Source organism: Polyodon spathula, chromosome 1 (assembly GCF_017654505.1).
Source record: "Polyodon spathula isolate WHYD16114869_AA chromosome 1, ASM1765450v1, whole genome shotgun sequence".
Lineage (NCBI taxonomy): Eukaryota > Metazoa > Chordata > Actinopteri > Acipenseriformes > Polyodontidae > Polyodon > Polyodon spathula.
Genome location: NC_054534.1, coordinates 49,227,884 through 49,250,242, shown reverse-complemented (window position 1 = coordinate 49,250,242; position 22,359 = coordinate 49,227,884). Strand labels below are relative to the sequence as shown.

Genomic DNA, 22,359 nt, shown 5'->3' with positions numbered 1-22,359 from the left:
TCTTTGTCGGACCACAGATAAAGAAGATCCTGGAGTGCAATGAATTCCCCAAGAAGCTCACTAGTAAGGAGAAAGCAGCTTGGAACAGCTTTGTCGCAGTGGTTCGGGGCTTCCTGGGCAATCACAAGGCCGAAAACTATGTGGAGCTGGTTGAGACTCTGGTGAAGAACTACGGCACAATGGGCTGTAGGATGTCCCTCAAAGTCCATATCCTTGATGCTCATCTTGATAAATTCAAGGAGAACATGGGAGCGTACTCGGAGGAGCAAGGCGAGCACTTCCGCCAGGATATACTGGACTTTGAACGCTGCTACCAAGGACAGTATAACGAGAACATGATGGGAGACTGCATTTGGGGGCTGATTCGTGAAAGTGATTTACAGTATAATCGTAAATCTTGAAAAACTACTCACTTCTAAATCTTTTGTAGTCATTTCTGTATTACTTTAGTATAAATACATGTTAATTTGGATTCATATGTTGTTTTTTTCTGACTTTATGTGAACGAAAAGACCGTTTTCTCATTGGAAATAGGTAAATTTCAAAATATCACTGTCCTGGTCACAAAAGCAAAGTTTGTGGGGAATAGCCATTTTCTATACTTTTGAGGCATAAGCAATTAGGAAATAACACTTACTACCCAGGAACAAAAATTGTGTTACATAGTGTTAGCTTCCAAAGTATAGACAGCACAGGCATGGTTCAGGGCTTGAATTCAAGGTAACCCCCTGGCCATTAGGACTAAAACCTCAGATTTGATATAAGTCTTACTCAGTACCACACTGGAAGGAGATATCCAGAAAAAAAACATCAAGAAACGCTTTTCATTTGTTTATATTCTATCGTAATTTTTTCACCTAGTAGCACATACATGAAAGGAGCCAGATTTTTTTTTTTACAGTGCTTCCCCAACATGTCTACTACACTGGATAAAAACTTGAAACGGGCTGAATAAAGGGATCAAATTCTAGATGAGTTTTTACAAAGCTAGGCCCAAGGGTCTGCAAACCTCTCCAAAAATGAATATTGTGAAATCTTTATGGCCAGTCATACACTAGTTTCTTGAGCAGGATCTAAAAGGGAGGTTACCTTCTGGCACCTCACATGCTATACATTGCCACATGAATTAGATTTTGTAATCCTCTTTTTTACTTATTTGTCCAATATTTCATTCAAAAGGTGGCCTTTCCGGGGAGCTTTGGGGTGCCCGAAATGTATCCATGATGAGTATGCATGACAAATACTCTCAGTTCATATGCCACAACTGTCAGGCACATTGCTCTCACATAACTGTGTGTTTGTGCAGTAGTGTTTCCCTTGTCTGGTGAAATAAAAAACATACAGGAGATAGAAAATTAAATTCTAAATACTGAAACGTATTATTTTTCTCAATAACAGTTAGCGAAATTCAGTGCTTACCCGGCATATTAACACCTCGCTTACATAAAACTTGACAGATCTCTCTTCTACTGGTTAAATGTACCTGCACCTGAAACAGACACAGTTTATGTCCCACCCAGCTATGATTGGGCTACCGCAGAGACAATGCAGATATTCAATTGGTTGATCGTATCGCAGAGTACATAAAAGCACAGCATAAGCAAGCAGCACTGTCAACAGTCTGCTGTGGCGCTTTTGTTGGAAAACGTGTTTTAAGCTTTCTTTATTTTCCCACGCTACGACCCTCCAGAAATGTGTTCACGACCCATAATTTAAGAACAGCTGCCACAGGCACGATGGCCTGGCTTTGCGGGCATAAATTTGCCCGCAGGCACGACTGAGGACCACTGATTTAATCCCAGTCTAATTGAGGGAAATTAGAGGTATTTATGTAGTCATTATGCATTATAATTTTTTAAAATGTTTTTCTTATGTTTTCAATTTTCAAGAAGCATGTTTGAGAAACTTAAAAAAAAAGTGAAATCGATGACTCGATTAGAGACGCTTAAACATGCCCTAACAAGCCAGGAGGAAGCAGATTCAAGGTAAGCTATCGATGCTGTTTCCATAGTCAGACATTGCTCTTATTCACCCCAGCCTGAGTCAAGGACTTTCTGCAGTCATTTCAATCTATTCAGTTTTATTTGATTCCTAAGATTCTAAATACACTCAATTTAATTAAATTTAATGACTTAAGGATTCTTATTAAATTATACACACATGTACTGTATTGCAAATAAATACATTGTAGTGTATTTTTTTATCACTTTGATGTTTGTCTTCTAACTTGGATAAGATTTAATAATTGCAATACATTCTATCTCTTATATATGTTATGGACCAGTGCCGAAGTCGGGCAGTTGATGTTAATGACGCGCCCATCTGCTTTGGGCAGATGCTCAGTGTCATGAAGAATAAAAAAGCCTAAAATTTTGTTTCATTTGCCCGCAATGGCCCTTTGTTAATGTCGCCAGTAACACACACACACACACACACACACACACACACACACACACTCACCCATCTATTAATATGTTTGATTTTGATTCTGTTTATTAAAAAAATATTAAAAACAATCAGATAGTTATATAAGTTGCATAAATGTTAGGTATTACATCACAACGTTACATATGTAGTTGTCACAACACAACGTACAACTACAAAAGTGTATTGTTGTAGGTAGGTTACATCACAGCGTTGTGACAACGTTGCTGAAATGTTACATTTAAAAGCTGTATAAATGTTGTAGTTAAAACTCCACAAATGTTTGTTGCCACAATGTTACATTATAACGTTGTCACAACCTATCTACAACGTTGCTACAACTTTAAATTGTTAGCTGGGCTCTCAGACCTGTAGTTCTGCGGAGGTCTTAAATGCAAGCTCTCAATAGTTCACAGTACACAGCTTTTCAAGTAGTTTGGTGTAGCAATATCTTACATTTCCCAGTTTATAAAAGCACATATTTTACTCTCAATGTGAAATAATTAAATTAATCTTAAATTTGAAAGCAGATTGTATATGTTTTGTTTTTTTTTTGTTTTTTTTGTTTTTTTTATTTTAAAATCATTATTTTTCTATGGGTCTGCAAGCAACTTAAAGCATTTTTTCACAATGGGCAACATAAACAAAAGGTAAATACATCTGTATTCACGTTGTACTTTTTGTAACTTTACCAAAATTATTTTTTGTGCATTGCATTTAAATCACCAAATTTAAATGCATTTGCTTGAAGCAGTGTATGAAATCAAACTTCTTACAATGTGAATGCCCAACTGTGAATATCTTTTTATTTGTGTTTTATGTGTGATGGTGCACTACTTAAGTTGAAAATGTTTTTACAAAGTTTTTTTTTTTTTTTTTTTTCTGTTCATAGTTATAATCTGTGGAGGCTTTGTGGTTAAAAAAAAAAAAAAAAAAGTTTGGAACCAGGAGGTTCCTGGCTTTAAATCCAATTTCAGCCTCTGACTCACTTAACCTCCTTGTGCTCTGTCTTTAGCATGAGGTGTGAAGAGGTCCTAATTTAAGTGACCCTGCAACAGTGATTGTTGTTGCATAGTTCACAGCTTAGCCTCTTTAAGTTGCCTTGGATAAAGGTGTCTACTAAATAAATACAATTATTATTATTATTATTATTATTATTATTATTATTATTATTATTATTATATCAAATAATTATAAGATTAATATATAACATAATCAAAACTGTTTTATGGTTCGTCCTACAAATATCATTATATGCTGCTAATATATTTATTCATTATACGTAACATGTTTAAATCAGGAAACTTGTTTTTGGGTCTTCTACAATAAAATTATTTTTATACTTTTTACCCACTCATTAAGTTATGGTTAATTTTAACTGAGTATAATTAAATAGCTTGCTGCTGGCCATTTAAAAGATTGGGGTGCTGGTGACGAAGCAAGGTTTTTGCACATAGCTGACAGCTATGCCGCAGACCTAGACTAAAGGGCTATGTACTCCAGGAGCGAAGCAAATGACACGAATACATAGAAAAAAAAAACACACTACTGTAGAGAAAATACTGTCTTGTTTTACTCCTTTTGCGGAGACAAAATAAAATAAATAAAACAAAGAAATTGTCTGAGTACACCACACAAAAAAAAAAAAGACGTTTAACAGCAAACGTGATCTGGTTTAACATGTAAATCATTCAAAAAGAATACATCTACACATTTATTTGTAAATACTCAGAATTAGTTTAATATACTTTTATACTGATTTTCAGTTTTAATAAAATCTTCAGTTAGTGTGTGAATGTGATTATTATCAGTTAACATTAAAACAATGAAGCATCATTTTACAGAAATATGAAACCAGTGTGTGGCACTCCCCTTCACTTTGACCAAAATTAAGATGAAATAGATAGACAAACCATTGTGGCATGTGCCGCACATTTATTATGAGGCAATGAAAGTCTCATTTGCCTTGCTTAGATGCAAGGTGAGAAAACCTGGCCAGACAGATTTATTTACTCTAGTCTTATTCAATCCTTTTGATATTTGTTTTAATAATAATACAAGAATAAAATAAATATGAGTATATAAATATATGGAATGAACGTGTTTATGAAAAGCAGTTATTCATGAAGGTTGAGAGGCTTTAGTTTGTTTGATGGTTTGTGTGTATTGGCTCTGAATTTCTGAACACTTTTTCGCGTGTGGTCCCTCAGGCTTGCTGTACCTTTTAGAGGTGGAGTATGGGTTCTCTCAGGATTTAAAAAAGAGCTGGAAGGGACGGTAAGGTACTCCGTATTTCTCGTGTATGCTTTGTTGACTGGATATTTTATTATTTAGAATTTTGGTTTACGTATTCTTTAGTAGTGGAGTTTTATTGTGTTAGTCTGTGTTTTAGTGTCTCGTCTAATTTAAGTAGTCAAACATGCTTTCACTTATGTTTGGTGTGTAGAGTTGTTTGGCTGTAGAGAGAAACTATAGCACAGTGGGTTTAACACAGGGTCATTTAGTTGATCATTTTTCTTTGATACTTTGGTTTCACAAGCCTGTTCGTTTTTTTTTATTTTGTTTTGGTACTTTGTATCAAGTCTGCAACGCGGAGGATTTCGACGGAGATTGTACCAGCATTTGGAGTTTATCACAGCAGCGTGCGATCGGGACTGGGTGAGATTGATCCATCGTTTTTTGTTGGTTGGTTTCCCCTGGAGGATTATTTTTTTCTTCTCTTATCGGATGGATATTTAGTTTGTTCGCAGGACAATCGCATTTCGCTGGGAGGCGATTATATTTGGGATTTCATCTGTTTGTTTTTTGGACTGTTTTTTTGTTTTTTGTTTTACTTTCCTGCGAGTTCAATTGAATTCACGTACGTGGTTACACGCATTACCGCTGTGTCATGCATGGTGAACAATGATATTGATGGTCTAGTTTCTCACATCTGTATTAGCTGGGTAGGATGTTAAGGAGACTTCTTGCAGGAGTTATTCATTAACTGTTTTCCTACAGCTTATTAGAATACTATGCTATAACTTTAGCTTAAGTTATTGTGCGTTGTTATTAAGAGTTCTTTCTTTTTTGTTAACTGACGTTTATTTGTACACGTTTTGGGTGTCCTACTTCGTTTCTATTAGGTTTCTTATTTTTCAGTTGTCTTACTTTGTTTTGTGTGAATATGGGTTGGATATTAGGGAAATTATTGTTAACTTCTAGAATGCTAACTCAATAAATTTAAGCCTCTTGGTGTACTTTCGGATATTAACTCTGGACATTCCCCTTTTTTCTTTATTGCTGTATCAGATGCTGCATAGTATCTGTGGTGACTGTTACACCATCAATTTCAATTTCTGTTATTTCTTACCACATGGCGTCTTTTTTGTATTGTCTTTATAATCACTGACACTGGCATTATAAAGAACACTGTATTTTTTGACTTTAGTAATTACATTCCCACTGTTGTCCAGTTCTCTTATTTCTGTGGTAATTTCTGTGTGAACGAGACAGTGACAGTCTGACAGTCTCTCCTTCGACTCTGTCTGAGTAATGACGTGCTGTGTACAGAAACATAGAAGGCTCTGCAGACAAACCGTCAGTTTGAGACAAGGCAATTCTATCTTTGGAGTAAGGGAGGAATTTGCCTAGCAGCTACAGGAATATAGAATGGTAATATACATCTCTTCATAGTGACCTCAACCTCACAAAAAATAACAAACTTATGCACAAACGTGACAATCCATTGCACGGCTGCGAGACTCACCACGAGTTTTACTGGTAGACCTTGAGACTTGACATCCATGCTCTAGTGAGATGTGTTAAATGCTTCGGCTCTGGTGCCACAAAAACCTATGCGTGATGACTATCACAGTATCATGCTGTTTAGGTTTGTGCTGTTTGTTTTAAATTGTTCAGTTAGTTTGGAGCAGTGTGTTTAACATGCACTTTGTTACTGCAATATGTCAGTAAGTGACATTTTGTATTACAGTTTACACTTTCTGCTCTACTTGGTTGTGGTTGTTTGTCTTTGCAAAGTATATTTATAATTGTTTCGAGTGTTCATAAAGCACACTTTGACTGCTTTTTACAACTTTTCACGTTGCTGTGTGGTTAAAATAACTGTATAGATGTGGAGACAGTAAGCTAATCTGTATTCTTAAATTCCCCTTACTGTGCAGCACAGTCTGTGTTCTTGAATTAAATAAAGATAGACAAGTGTAAACACAACCTGAAAATAAGGATCTCTGCTGCCACCCGGACCTATGCCGGCTTAAGTCTGAGTTGTAAACGAGGCCTAGAAGTGTAATTATTATGCGATACAAAACCACATTACCCAGATTAGTTTTAAACACCTTGCCCCAACCCTCAGAATTAATTCTGTTGACGCCCATGTCAGCACATCTCCACTAGCATTGGTCCAGATAAGCTGCAAACCTGCCGTTTTTACAATTTAAAAAATCTGAAATTTACACAATTTATTAAATGCGTAAAAATATGCATAGCAATTGTGATGCACAGTTTGTCTGCCTCCCCCAAAACTTCCACTAACAACTACATCTCCCAGAATGCAATGTCTTCAGTTACAAGGAAACTGTACACAAGAAAAACCAATCCAGTAAACATTATCCAACCTATGGCTAGCCCTGTTGTCTGCAGCCAATCACAGAAAGAATTGGAAATATTCAAAACACCCCAGTCCAGCTACAAATCCAAAGTGGCTGTCTCTTCAGAGACAACCACTAAAAAAAAGTGCCTATAATATTAAAGTAACTGTTTTACTTAATAATACATTTCCTTATTTTATTTATCTGTATAGCTTTATATTGAAGATTTAACTTGTACACAGAGTTTAAGAATTTAATGTTAAAATATAAGTAAGGGGTAAATTTGCAGTCAGTGTGATACCTCGAAAAAATGTGCTGAGCCGATAAAGAAGCTTGTAGAACACACGCATGGTTGTACAGGAATTTGAATTAACACTGCAGGAAATGACCAAGGATGACCAAAATTGTATTTTGATAATAGGCCACTTCTGGAATTTCAAAAGAAACCCTTTTACCCCCACCCAAAAAATATGTTTTTAAATACTCAGTATATAATGAATATTTTATGGTGACTTACCTGGCCAAATGTGTTTACAATTATAAAGCAGTAACTTGGGTCAAAAGAGTAACTATTTGAAATCTTAACTTCATCCCTGTATACTGTAAGTCAGAACATTTGTAGGGCTTGATCAAACGTGTCTAGGATGAACTTCCCAACTGAATTGTTTCTGACAAAGCTGTCAAATGTTACCTTTAAATTGTTTAGCATGACCTTCCCCAGTAGACATCTTCCCAACTCTTTCTGTAATTTTCTTATTTTTCAGTTCCATTGTTCCAACCTATTAAAAAATGAAAAACAATTACATAAATATACAAATACATTTAAATGTATAAGCAACAGAACTTGCCTGCTGAGAATAAACTTACTAATTTTCTAAAGTGTATTTTTCATTATGTACAAAGTGTTCTCTAAATATACTGTATACAAATGTTATAAAAACATGTTTAAAAGTCACATTATACACATCCAGACTCTACGGCTCCCCAGCAATAATGGTAAACCCTACTTCTTGTTGTCATGAGTTCCATGTGTGTCTGAGGCAAATGCTGAAAACCTACAGTATTTACACACAATAATGCACTTGAACTAATTAACACAATATTGTTTTTTAATATAAATAACGTTAGGTTATTATCACAACCCTGGTTCCCTGAAATAGAAATGTAACCATTACCTCATGCGTATTTATCCTTTAATACCGTCTAACCATATATATATATATATATATTATATATATATATATATATATATATATATATATATATATATATATATATATATAAAATCAAAAGCTGCACACCGAGCCTGTGACGCAGTGGTGCCTGCCCCAGAGGGCATAAAAAGACTGCTTACACAAACATCAGAATTTTTCTTCAAGCCTGCTGCAATCATAGACACAGCGACCTTGAAGGTTAATGGTTACATTTCTAATTCAGGGGACCAGGGTTATGATAATAACTCAAAATTCCTTATCAAGGACAAAAATGTAACCATTACCTTATTGGTAGTATAACAGGGCCAGGAGCCCTGTACATGAAAAGGGGGCATGGCAAAGCCCTGCTGTAAAATGTATTTATTTTGTATTATGATTTATAAATGTATTTATTTAATTTTAGAATGGGGTACCCCTTCGTCCGTGTTCAGTGTTTATTATTTTGTATGCGTTTTGTTGTATTGTTATTATTATGATTTATTTATTGTAGTTAAATATGATGGCATAGCCATGTTTTTATGTGTTTTTTTTTTTTTTTTTTTTTTTTTTTTTTAAAGTGTTTGGCAGAGACAAGGTTGGTATCACGTCCTCTGCCAGGAGTAATAAAAAATCTTGTGTAGAATGTGGCCATCTCCCGAATTAAGTGATTCATTTGTTGCTAAATCAGAAGATGGTCATCTGCATATGAGCCTGCAGCTCACTGCACTATGGGGGGGGGGGGGGGGTTGACAGAGGAGAATATGAGGGAGGAGAGAAGAGAGAGAGGAAAACTAAACCAAAATATAGGAACAGTGAAGGCGATCGTGTCTAACTAACTTGCTTGATTTTATTGAGGATGCAACATCGATAATGGATAATTGCAAAGCATATGACATGGTTTATTTAGATTTCCAGAAAATGTTTGACAAAGTCCCGCATAAAAGATTAATTCTCAAACTGAACACAGTAGGGATTCACGGAAACACATGTACATGGATTAGGGAGTGGTTAACATCTATAAAACAGAAAGTACTGATTAGAGGAGAAACCTTAAAATGGAGTGAAGCAACCAGTGGAGTACCACAGGGATCAGTGTTAATTCCTCTGCTATTCCTAATCTACATTAATGACTTAGATTCTGAAACTTGTTAAATTTGCAGATGACACAAAAATAGGAGGAGTGGCAAACACTGTTGCAGCAGCAAAGGTCATTCAAAATGATCTAGACAAGATTCAGAACTAGGCAGACACATGGTAAATGACATTTAATAGAGAAAAGTGTAAGGTACTGCACGCAGGAAATAAAAATGTACATTATAAATATCATATGGGAGATACTGAAATTGGAGAAGGAATCTATGAAAAAGACCTAGGAGTTTTTGTTGACTCAGAAATGTCTTCATCTAGACAATGTGAGAAAGCTATAAAAAAGGCCACAAGATGCTCGGATACATTATGAAAAGTGTTGAATTTAAATCAAGGGAAGTAATGTTAAAACTGTGTAATGCATTAGTAAGACCTCATCTTGAATATTGTGTTCAGTTCCGGTCACCTCGCTATAAAAAAAGATATTGCTGCTCTAAAGAGTGCAAAGAAGAGCGACCAGAATTATTCCAGGTTTAAAAGGCATGTCATATGCAGACAGGCTAGAAAAATTGAATCTGTTCAGTCTTGAACAAAGACGACTACGCGGCGACCTAATTCAAGCATTCTAAATTCTAAAAGGTTTGACAATGTCTGCCCAAAGGACTTTTTCAACCTGAAAAAAGAAACAAGGACCAGGGGTCATAAATGGAGATTAGACAAAGGGGCATTCAGAACAGAAAATAGGAGGCACTTTTTTACACAGAGAATTGTGAGGGTCTGGAATCAACTCCCCAGTAATGTTGTTGAAGCTGACACCCTGGGATCCTTCAAGAAGCTGCTTGATGAGATTCTGGGATCAATAAGCTACTAACAACCAAACGAGCAAGATGGGCCGAATGGCCTCCTCTCGTTTGTAAACTTTATGTTCTTATAATTGCCCAGCCTGACCTATATGGTTGGATTATTGTTTGCGATTTGTTTTTGTCAAACCTTAAATTTTGCTTTATTCCAACTGGAATGCTACAAGGCAGAGCCAAGGTTACCATGAGAAACCCAGTAGAAAGTACTGTAGCTACGGAAACTCACCTCTATGTTTATGCTGTAAGGGTCGACCCTGAGGCCGCGCTTAACACTCATTCCAAAACTAGCATTTTGAGGACAGAAACCGAGAGAAAACAACGTCTGTGTTTTACAATGCAGACAATATAATGTTATGATGACTATAAAGACATACTAAATGCTAAGCAGAACAATGCAGTGACTGTAAGAAAAGGCAAGATACTTGGAGTTGGAAAGGAGTTATTTTTTAACCCTGGACTGCAGTTCAGTGTAAAACATCTACTGTTGACTTTCTGTGAATGGATGCAGTAACATCAACATTTGTACTGACCATTAAAAGTACAACCAGGTATCCTTGTTTTGAATTATTTACAGGTTACTGAATAAACAAAGTAACTTGACTTAGATTGTAATTAGTAATGTTAAACTATTGTAATGTTGGAATGTATTTTCTATTGTTTTGGCCAGGTTACAAAAGATTATTTTATAAATATTATTTGTTAGAGTTAAACAGATGTAGAATATTTAGGTTGCTATATGATAGGTCTTACTTTATTCTGAATACACTATAGCAAAAATTATTATTTGGTGATTAGCGCAATATTATGCTACTGTTGCTTTAATTGGAAGAGATGCTCTGTGACATTGCTGCTCATTGAGTTCTGTATTTTAATTCAGTAAACAAAAAAGAAACTTGTACCTAAGGAAATATGGTATTGAACAAAGAAATCTCTTCTTGCCATTGTTTGAACACTTTGTGAACCCCGCAAAATTTACCAGCTTACACTGTTATGCTGTTTGCTTGTGCACACGCATTTGACTTTTACTCTTGGTAGCATAAGGGACCAGAGTTCGGATAATCAAATATACAAAAATTTTGCAGCCTGTGTATTCAAATAGGAAACTATTCAAAATTCCCATCCCTAATCCTAATAATAAACACTATCAAAACAATATTCATAATATAAAATAATAACAATCCTATTTAGAGCACTATCACTTGTGTTACCAGCAAGTCCTGGAAAGATTGTGAATGGCATTTTTGACCTGAACACCTTGGATCCCAGATCAAAAAATTAGAAAATTAAATCGCGTATCTGGGTATCCATCGGGACATCTTACTGTGTGTCTGGATTTGATGTAAACAAAATGTTGAATTCACAAAAAACAAATAAAGCTGCTGTTTTATCTGCAAGTCTGGGAAACTGACGCCAAACAAGGTAGAACGTTACTTTGTTTTCATAATGAAGCCAGATGAAGCCTCCACTCTAAATATTCGGCTTCATTTTTTCATAATTACTTTCTTTATGATTTACTGATTTCAGCTCTTTCCTTTTGGCTTATTGGTTGCTTTGTTGTAGAAAACCCAATAGGTAAAAGATTTGCCATGTCACGGGAATGAGTACCACCAACACAGCACTTTGGTACATAGTCTCAGAGTCTGACTGTACAACAAATATGATGTGGGGCGGGAAAGTTAGGATTAGTTCATAGTTATGTTTTAAAAAAATGGTTTGTGTCAATTTTCAGCTTTTTGGCACACTGGCCCATTTTCCTGGATTCATGAAACGGAAGCCACGTGCACTATATATATTACTAGTTAAATGTAACTGACCCAGTCAGGCCTGTGGTGCTTCATAACTACCCGCCAAACTGCACTCTCTATTGGACCTGGGCCGCCGGGCCATGGTTAATGTTGAACCCTGCCCATCCTCTGTGTGTTTGTGAGTGGCACTGGAGGCACAGTGAAGACTGTTCTCATTAAAAACTGTCACAGCATGGGTTAACAAAGCCTGGTAAAAGAAGTGGCAATCACAGCACCCAATGGAGTTGCAGCTTACAATATCAATGGGATGACCATTCACACACTACTAATGCCTCCAGTGAAACATGGAAAAACACTGATGTATCGTAACCTCTCTGATAAGGTACTGCAATTCCTTCATACAGGCATGCGAGATGTGACGCTCCTCATTACCGATGAGGTGTCCATGATGTCCAATGTCACCTTATTGTACATCCACCTACGTCTGTGTGAGATTTTCCAGACTGCTAACACAGATTAAAGTTATTTTCTTGTTAAAAAATTACTTGAATTGAGTGTACTTCAAACAGCCATTTAAAAATGGATTACAAAAAAAATAACATATTTGTTAAATTTGATACCGTGACATCCCTAATTGGTAGGGAGTAAATACATACATACAGTGGTTTGCAGAAGTATGTATGTGTGTGTGTATACACACACACACACACACACACACAGTGGCTCTCCAAAGTATTCACCCCCCTTGGACTTCCACATTCTATTGTGTTACAACATGGAATCAAAATGATTTAATTAGGAGTTTTTGCCACTGATCAACGCAAAAAAAGTCCATAATGTCAAAGTGAAAAATAAAATCTACAAATTGTTCTACATTAATTACAAATATAAAACAGAAAAAAATTGATTACATAAGTATTCACCCCCTTTGCTATGACACACCTAAATAAGCTCTGGTGCAACCAATTGTCTTTAGAAGTCACATAATTAGTTGAATGAAGTCCACCTGTGTGCAATTAAGGTGTTTCACATGATTTCAGGTTAAATACACCTGTCTCTGGGAGGTCCCACAGTTGGTTAGTACATTTCCTAACAAAAATTACATCATGAAGACGAAAAAACGTTCAAAGCAAATCCAGAATAAAGTTCTTCAAAAGCACCAATCAGGGGTAGGATATAAGAACATTTCCAAGGCACTGAATATCCCCCGGAGCATAGCAAATTCCATTATTAAGAAATGCCGAGAATATGGCACAACTGTGAATCTGTCTAGAAGGCCGTCCTCAAAAACTGAGTATCCGGGCGAGAAGGGCCCTAGTCAGGGAGGCCACCAAGAGGCCTATGGCAATTCTAAAGGAGTTTCAGTCTTCCACGGCTGAGCTGGGAAACACTGTGCATACGGCAACAATAGCTCGGGTGATTCACAAAACTGGTCTTTATGGGAGAGTGGAAAAAAGAAAGCCAATGTTGAAAAAACTCACATCAAATCTCAGCTAGAGTCTGCCAGAAGGCATGTGGGAGACTCCGAGACAAGTGGAAGAAGATTCTATGGTCCGATGAGACCAAAATAGAGCTTTTTGGCCTCAATGCTAAGGGCTATGTTTGGCGCAAGCCTAACACTGCACATCATCCTGAGAACACCATCTCTATCATGAAGCATGGTGGTGGCAGCATCGTGCTATGGGGATGCTTCTCTGCGTCAGGGCCTGGAAAGCTCGTGAAGAGGGCAAAATGGATGCAGCAAAGTACAGAGAAATCCTGTAGGAAAATTTTGGTAATGGTACTTGCCCTTCGGGCAGTCCATTGCTGACATTTGGTTGTCCAAAAAAATGTCAAGTTGGCCATAATTGACCTATGGACTGTGATTTGTACAAAGTACACTGTACTCAATATAGGTACAGTATCTCAGGATTCATATACTTTTTCAACATCAAAAATCCTGTTTGTGGCATAAGGACCCAGTATTCTGGCTATATCCTATTCATTGAACACAGTAACCACCCCCACCCCACCAAAAAAAAAAAATACAAAGTTTCAGTTTTGTTTCAATTGCAAATTTTAATTGAAATCTTGATTCCTTATTTAAATAAATAAATCAAATATTGCTTTGCTGTGCAGCAGTTTGATTATTTTTTTTTAAAAATCAGTATTCAAAAATCTAATGTTGCTTTGCCGTGCCAGTTGCATAGACATCAGCATAGACATTGCATAGACACGAGCCAACATCAGCGGCAGTTAGATTTTTGTTTTTTTTGTTTTTCAATATTAGGTATTTAACCGTACAATTAAGGCTTATAGCGAAGATGTAAATAGTATATATACACTCGGCTGACGGTTTGGACCTGAGACTGTTGCTGCACTCTGTACAATAAGTTACAAGCAAGCACCATACATTTAATATAAAATTACCAGTACACTTAAAGAAATGAAAAAAGCGATGTGAGCACGCTACATGCTAAATCTGAGTCAGTGATAATAGCTATCTTATTCGATGTTTTTTTTTTTCCTGGGTTTGGAAATAACGTTAACGATTTAATAAAAGTAACAACAAGATAACAAAATGTGAATCTTGGTGAGCAGAGTACAGTAGCTTGTAATTCCAGTCTGTAGCTTTGTTTAAAAATCATAGTCTTCAAAATAAAAGTATATACTTTGGCTGTCGTAGAGTCCATGCACCATTTGTTTCAGTGAGCAGACAGTCACGTGACATACCAGCGCGCTGACTAGATAGGATTGCTTGAGTTTTCAGGGGTGTTACACGGGGCAATCCTCGCGGGATTTGGTCACAACCAATGTGTATGTGTACGTCACCCCAGAAATCACTCAAACATTACCAATGAAAAACATTGATCCCTATAAATGTGTTTTACTAGGATGATCTGTAAGCGGAATCTCGATTGAGAAATTGCCATTTGATTAAAGCACAGAACGTTATCTTTTTATAGAGTAAAACAAATGGGATTGTCCGTTGGGCAAGCAGCCAAAAAAAAGACGTTGTCTGACAGATTTTTTTGGTTGTCCCGGAACGCTGGGGTAGCGATTTTGCCGGCCCTGAGTCTGCAAGAGACCTGGGACTTGGGAGAAGATTCCTCTTCCAGCAGTACAATGATCCCAAACATACAGCCAAAGCCACACTGGAGTGGCTTAAAAACAAAAAGGTCAATGTCCTGGAGTGGCCCAGTCAAAGCCTGGACCTCAATCCAATTGAAAATACGTGGAAAGAGTTGAAAATTGTTGTTCACCCAAAGGTCCCCATCCAACTTGATGGAGCTTGAGCAATTTTGCAAAGACGAACGGGCAAAACATGTAGTGTCCAGATGTGCAAAGCTGTAGAAACCTATCCAAATGGAATCATGGCTGTAATTGCTGCCAAAGGTGCCTCTACCAAGTATTGACTCAAGGGGTGAATACGTATGCAATCAATTATTTTCTGTTTTGTATTTGTAATTAATTTAGAACAATTTGTAGATTTTATTTTTCACTTTGACATTATGGACTTTGTGTTGATCAGTGGCAAAACTCCTAATTAAATCCATTTTGATTCCATGTTGTAACACAATAAAATGTGGAAAAGTCCAAGGGGTGGGTGAACACTTTCGAGAGCCACTCTGTGTGTGTGTGTGTGTGTGTGTGTGTGTGTGAATATATATAATAAAAACGTTTCTGGCTCGGCTCTGTTCTCAGTCATAATTAAACCGCCTCCAGCCCGTGTTTACGAATCAGTGAGTAGAATCCTGAGTGTTTATTGGCAGCTGTGAAATGTCAATCACTAAACTCTGTCCAGTTGATGATATAGCTTTCTTTTTTTAAAATTGAAAGAAGCCAATTGTCATACCAGGAACCTGTGATGTACAACTGTACATACACTTGAATTGGATTTTAGTACATATACTTGAATTGGATCTGCTCTCCTACATAAAGGAGAGCAGATTTCACACTGTGGACTAAACACTTCATACAGCTGTGAAATATCTAGGTACCCATCTACATCAAATTATACTAAAAGTATTTTCTCTCTGCTTACATACTTGGTAGTGTTAACAACAAAGAAACTACAAATTAACACTAGAGCCACCAAGTCCGTCAATTTGACAGTTTTCACTTTTAAAATGGCAATTACTCTGCATGTGTGAAAGATACACGGTTGTCCGTTCTTGACTTTTCCTATACACAGTATGTATATTAAATACCCTGACAGCGTATGAAAGGCAGGATCGCAAAAATGAAAAGGTTATATTCCCCTCCTACCTAGAACCTAGTGCTGTCAACTTGACGGCTACATAGAAAACAGTAGTATTTTGTTTTTAGTCTAGGGTTCTATTTCATACATTTTTATGCATCAATCAGCACCATTCCGGCGATGTACTAAACTGATTAGATCAATCTGCAGCCCTTACATAAATTAAACTGTGCTACAACTAAGTATGGAGTTGACATTTTAGACCAGATGGCATGGGGTATTTCATGCTTTTATTCTTTTCAAGAAATGCACAGGCAATAACAAACAAGGAGAAACTATACGGTATACAGACGATCCTCGATTTACGACGCTTTGACTTACGACTCTTGCATTATTACTGCGACTTTACGACACCAATACGGCATTTACGACACGGCGAGACCCGAGCCATGCGTCATGTGCGCAGCTCGGTGTCTGAACCGCAGCCCTGTCGTGGTCGCCATGACTTAGTCTAGCATTTTTTTTTTTTTTATTTGTTTGTTTTTATGCATGCAACTGTTTTTTTTTTTTTTTATTATTATTATTTTATTTGCCGTTAACAATGCCTGATAAGAGCAATGGACTCAAAACGAAACCCAAGCTGTGAACTCTGTCACATGATGAGGGGCTTAACTTCAGACGATCGTAGTTCCGGTTAGGAGTACCGCATACACACACTGAATACGTCATTGGAAAGCCCGGAGTCTGTACTTTTAACATGCCAGGTAGGTGTCTGAGTAATATGCACGTAACCACCGGGCTGAGTGTAAAGAGATAAATACATATTTGCATGAGTACAATATAACGGGTCATTTTTGTAAAACTGTATTATCTGGCTGAAGAGTCAGGAATGTAACCCCAATTTATAACATTGTTCCTATGGGAAAATGTGCTTCGACTTACAACGCGACTTGCCTGTATGGTGTATAGCCTATTGCAGCTAGACAACGTACAGATTCGAAATACAAACAACTCAAACTCAAACAAAATCAAGGGAAGTAATGTTAAAACTGTACAATGCACTAGTAAGACCTCATCTTGAATATTGTGTGCAGTTCTGGTCACCTCGCTATAAAAAAGATATTGCTGCTCTAGAAAGAGTGCAAAGAAGAGCGACCAGAATTATTCCGGGCTTAAAAGGCATGTCATATGCAGACAGGCTAAAAGAATTGAATCTGTTCAGTCTTGAACAAAGAAGACTACGTGGCGACCTAATTCAAGCATTCAAAATTCTAAAAGGGATTGACAGTGTCGACCTAAGGGACTTTTTCAGCCTGAAAAAAGAAACAAGGACCAGGGGTCACAAATGGAGATTAGACAAAGGGGCATTCAGAACAGAAAATAGGAGGCACTTTTTTACACAGAGAATTGTGAGGGTCTGGAATCAACTCCCCAGTAATATTGTTGAAGCTGACACCCTGGGATCCTTCAAGAAGCTGCTTGATGAGATTCTGGGATCAATAAGCTACTAACAACCAAACGAGCAAGATGGGTCGAATGGCCTCCTCTCGTTTGTAAACTTTCTTATGTTCTTAACTGAACAGGCTGATTCAACTTCCATCAATTAAGTATACATTCAGTTCAACGTCTAAATCACTTTCCACATATAACTTAAAACGTATAATTGATGTTGTATTAATACTTTTAATAGTAAAATACACCACTAATCTTTTAGGGATCATGGCAACAAAGAAACTATCCAAAGGAAAATGCACATGTAGATTTAAAACACTGTATACAATTAAAAACAACAGCTTTTTCATTTCTGTACAATTGCTGGTCATGTAATTTGGAAAATGATTTTTCTTTGCATCTGACATGCAGCTTTTTCTTAGAAAGCCAAATATTTACCACAGTGTTGGCCTCTTCAGTTCCAAAATTCCATCTGGCTCTCGTTAGAAAAAACATTGAAAATGTATGAATGTGGTCAGTGCTCCCTCGAAGGCTAAAATCCGAGCACTTTTTGCAGTAACTGGCAACAACTTTCGCACTCAGTTTACTAACTTTCGCAAGTTATTATCATAAATATCAACCTCAATCGAGACTCCAGCCTCTCCGGGTAAACCTATTATTTTGAGACCACTCTTACAAAGCATTACCATAAGCATATTTGTGTCTGTCTTGCAACTGATTCTCTGATTTCCCTCTGTAAAAATGCACATCACATTAGTGCAGAGCTCATTCATGCACCAATGAATCTGCTAGTACAGGGTGGGCGAAGCAGGCTTCTGGCGATTCTCTCATGCTGCTCATGAACTTCAGTTTTTAACTTGTCGTGTAACTGAATAATAAAATCAGTGGAGCACAATCTTACTGTATTATTTGTAAGTATAAATACTCCAGTAAACATGAAAATCACAATACTCACTGACGTTTTTTGTTTTATTCCCTTTAAAAACATCCATTTTAGAAATCGTCTCAAGCGTTTTGAAAGAGGTAAATGTAATCGGCACATTAGTCAAAAATATACACATTTAAGTGTATAGTAATTGAAGACATACCATCTCCATTATTTATTTATTTATTTATTGTGAGTTTATTCATCATATGGCCATTCTATGTTTCTGCTGAAACCCAACATGGCGGCTGCACCAACGGAAAAAAAAGCAATATTTCAGTGAAACTGAGCTAAAAGAAAATCAGATTATCTATATGAGGATGGTGCGATAATATTCTTAAAGTTTTGCTGCAATTCATGTACGAGTCAATACTATTAAATATCATAACAGCAGTCATAAACGCATAAAGAAAGCAACTAGATGGCAATAATGGCAAAGCACTGCATTCTTCTATGCTGAAAAATAAGTCGCAAGGTACTGCGCTCAAGGAGGAGCTTTCCCGAAGTAAGCTAAATTAATTGCGTATTTCATTATTGTTTAGTTTATTTCTTTCCACGCTACCTGCCTTTAATGCAGCAATAATTAGCAATTTTAAACCACGGCCATTTCTTAATTGAATTATATTTTCTGACGACGAAGAAATAAGCTCAAAACAATTTTTCTAGTTATACAATCAAAAGAAATTGATCACTTTACTTTTATCAGAGTTTCACATTTTATCCTGGTTATTACTATAATGCCAGCAAAACGCTAAACTTAATGTGTGGCGTACTGTACATAGGATTACTCTCACATGACATTGCTGGACTGTCACTGAACTGTTTCATATTTTGTATTGTTATTGTAAATGAGAGCAATAAGCTAAACAGGTATTTTCAAATTATTTGTAGACTGAACTACTGTGTTAGTGGAAGACTGTAAATATGATTCTCACAACTGTGCTGGACACTTGGTTTTCTAAACTGTTGTAACATAATTCTTAGGTTTTCCTGATTATTTTAATGCCAGCAATGAGCCAAGTGATGTCTATAAACATTATGACAAGTTTGAAGTGTCTGCAGGTGCTTTACTATCTATTATAGAAACAAGAGTCTGGTCATTTATTAAATTTACTTATTTTAAACTGCCAACATTATATTTATGTTCAAATGCCACATTTACTTAATAAGTTAATATAAAAAGTGGGAACAAACAGAATTGGCCATTTTTGAAAAACGGAATTTGGTATTCCCAAGAATGGAACAATTAGTAGCCCTAGAGAGGATTACAACTGAAGGCAGTACATACGCCAGTGTTTTATGCACACCACCAGTTAAGCATGCAGTCTGTATCTATGATGACAACTGACAGCGCTGCATAGGATGAGAGGATGATTCAAAATCAGAGGCAGAGCCACAATAAATGTCTTGTTTAAAGTAAATTGTAAAATTGTTCAGATTTGTGTTGGAATATTGTTTCAAAATTGTATAATGCAGCAAAAATATATTTAAAAGGGTTAATGCATGGCTGAAGGTTTCTAGATGATAATTTACCCTTTCTCAGTCAAAACGGCAAGTTTCTCAGTACCTAAAAAGCATAGAGGGAACACTGTATATGGTGTATCGTTAACATACAAATAACCTGAATACATAATTAAATTATAGGGCCTTTTTTTCCTCCAGTACAAAATAAAGAAGAAAAAAAGTTTTCTGTCCCATACCAACACACAGATTATGCAGCAGAGCAAACCCTTTTCAAATCAGACCAAGCTTAGTCAGAAAGTAGGTAATGTACTAGAATTAGTTGAAATATAAATGTACCACTTCTGTATCACTGAAAAACCTGTCAGAAACTTTCAAAGTACTTGATACACTTGACAGCAGAACACCCGTCAGAAATTGATACGTCATTAAAAGTACTTAATATTAATTCACTTATTTTAACAACATAAACTGGTATGCAGATGTAAAGAGGTATAACAGTTTTACAGCAGTACAACAGCCACCAGATCTTTGTTACACATACCAAAACATGACAACATACCATTTCTTGACGTTACACTGGTCACGTTTTGGTACGCATACCGCATTATACGATATATCACTTTCTGAAGTTACACTGGTACTGTATTATTGTTCAGTCGCCTCCTTCTACCCCCCCCCCCCCAATTTATGGGGACCAAAGCTAAATGAATAGGGAAGGGCATTTTATTTTAATTGTACAGATTACCGGACTCTGCTCACGTGAATAGAAAGAAAAATACAACATAGTAGTTGCTCTGCGAATGACATGAACGATAGCTACGTAGTCAAGATGACTGGAAACGATGCGCCCTTCGTAGAGCATATGGTGAAGCTGCACAAATTGGTAAATAACTTATGTAAATTGATAATCACGACAAATACAGCAAAATAATAATCCCGATACTGAAAATATTATATCGGTTTGTTTTGTTTTTTTACTACAGTCTCCATATGCCCCTGGACATGTTCAATAATTTGTGCTAACGCAAAGTACCGCGTTTTTTCAATATTGTTTTACACAAAGTGAATAAATAAAAATGTAACTGCCACACTAACATCTGACATTATTCTTTGATGTCCAGAGACGTGAGGTTGGCTGGCGTTTTTTTTTTTTTTTTTTTCAATATTTGTACTAACAAGAGTTTTACATCACGTTACATATTTTATTATGGTCTACTTCTTCTGAGCAAGAAAGAAAACTGTAACTAAATTAAAGTAAGCATGTTGACATTACTACTGTACAGAGGAATAACATATTAAAACCATTCCCAGCAACAAGGCAAACTTTCATTTCTTCGTTGGGTTTTATATTTCATAAAAATATTTCTTTCCTTTTTTTTTTTTTTTTACTAAACATACGAAATCAATGTACTTACCTCTTCACGTGTCTCCATCTGCAACATATACTTTACGGCAATCGCGTTCAGCCAATCAGGATGAAGACATATTCCCATTCTCACGCCAACCAGAAAAGATTTACGGTAAGAGACCTATTTATATTAATATTCATGAGCTACCGGAAGTTCGTCATGTGACCTAGAAAATTTCTGCTTTGCTGTTATTTATCTGATGTTGTTATTGAAAGAGTTGTTGAATACATTTTTGAGATACCGAAATGGAGAGCGCGAAAACTAAAACTAGAGCTAAATTATGATCTTGTTGCTGTGTAGTCGGGTGTTCATGTTCAGTACGACCAGTGGTAAAAAGGTTTTCAGAGAGTGTCGTTGATTGCCGCAGTTAAACGGGATATTAAAATGTGTTATTTCCCACTAAAGTAATTCTAAGTTATTCTAAGCATTAAGACAGCATCTCTCTGCCCCCTCTTATCTAAAATCCTTTATTATTTGGAAAACCATTTTGACCCAACATCCTCAAACGAACATAGTGGTTGTATTAAGATGTAATAGATACAAATCGAGGACACACAAAAAGGCACAGGACTGGTGAAAAATAATATAATCTGTAATTAATCTTTACAGTTTACACAAGTGTTAAAGCAGAAAAATGTCTTTACAGTTTTTTTTTTTTTTTTTGGGGGGGGGGGAGGTTAAGTGTATATTTAGTATATTTAAGGATACTTAGATATGCCAGTAAAAACGTACGGACTTGGTGTTAAAAACATTTATCTGTTTTTAATGTATGTAAATAAACTTTCTTTTATTATACTGTGATACTGTGGTAGCGAGTACAGTACATGAGGGGTCCCTAAATTGGGGGACGCAGGGAACTTTCAGATTGCATATTATGTAAAATTATTTAACAAGAGAAAATTATGTGTAATATATACAAAACAAGGTTGAGAAAGTTTGGGAACCCCTGTGCTATTGTAATGAGTTAAAAAAAAAAAAAACATTAAAGCATGTATGGTGGATAAGAGGCTACCAACTGCCTTTATAATTTCC

General features: G+C 36.3%; 1 protein-coding gene across 1 annotated transcript in view; it reads right to left on the bottom strand.

Moving 5' to 3' along the window:
* Window positions 1–21,402, bottom strand: part of LOC121319538 (pumilio homolog 3-like) — a 97,734-nt gene extending 76,332 nt beyond the window's left edge. The window contains exons 1-2 of the mRNA XM_041257066.1: window positions 21,334–21,402; window positions 7,705–7,792 (exon numbers count right to left, since the gene is read on the bottom strand). Coding sequence (XP_041113000.1) covers window positions 7,705–7,792; window positions 21,334–21,360 — 115 coding nt within the window. The 5' untranslated portion in view covers window positions 21,361–21,402. The remainder of the gene's footprint in view (window positions 1–7,704; window positions 7,793–21,333) is intronic.
* Between the last annotated feature and the right edge of the window lie 957 nt (window positions 21,403–22,359).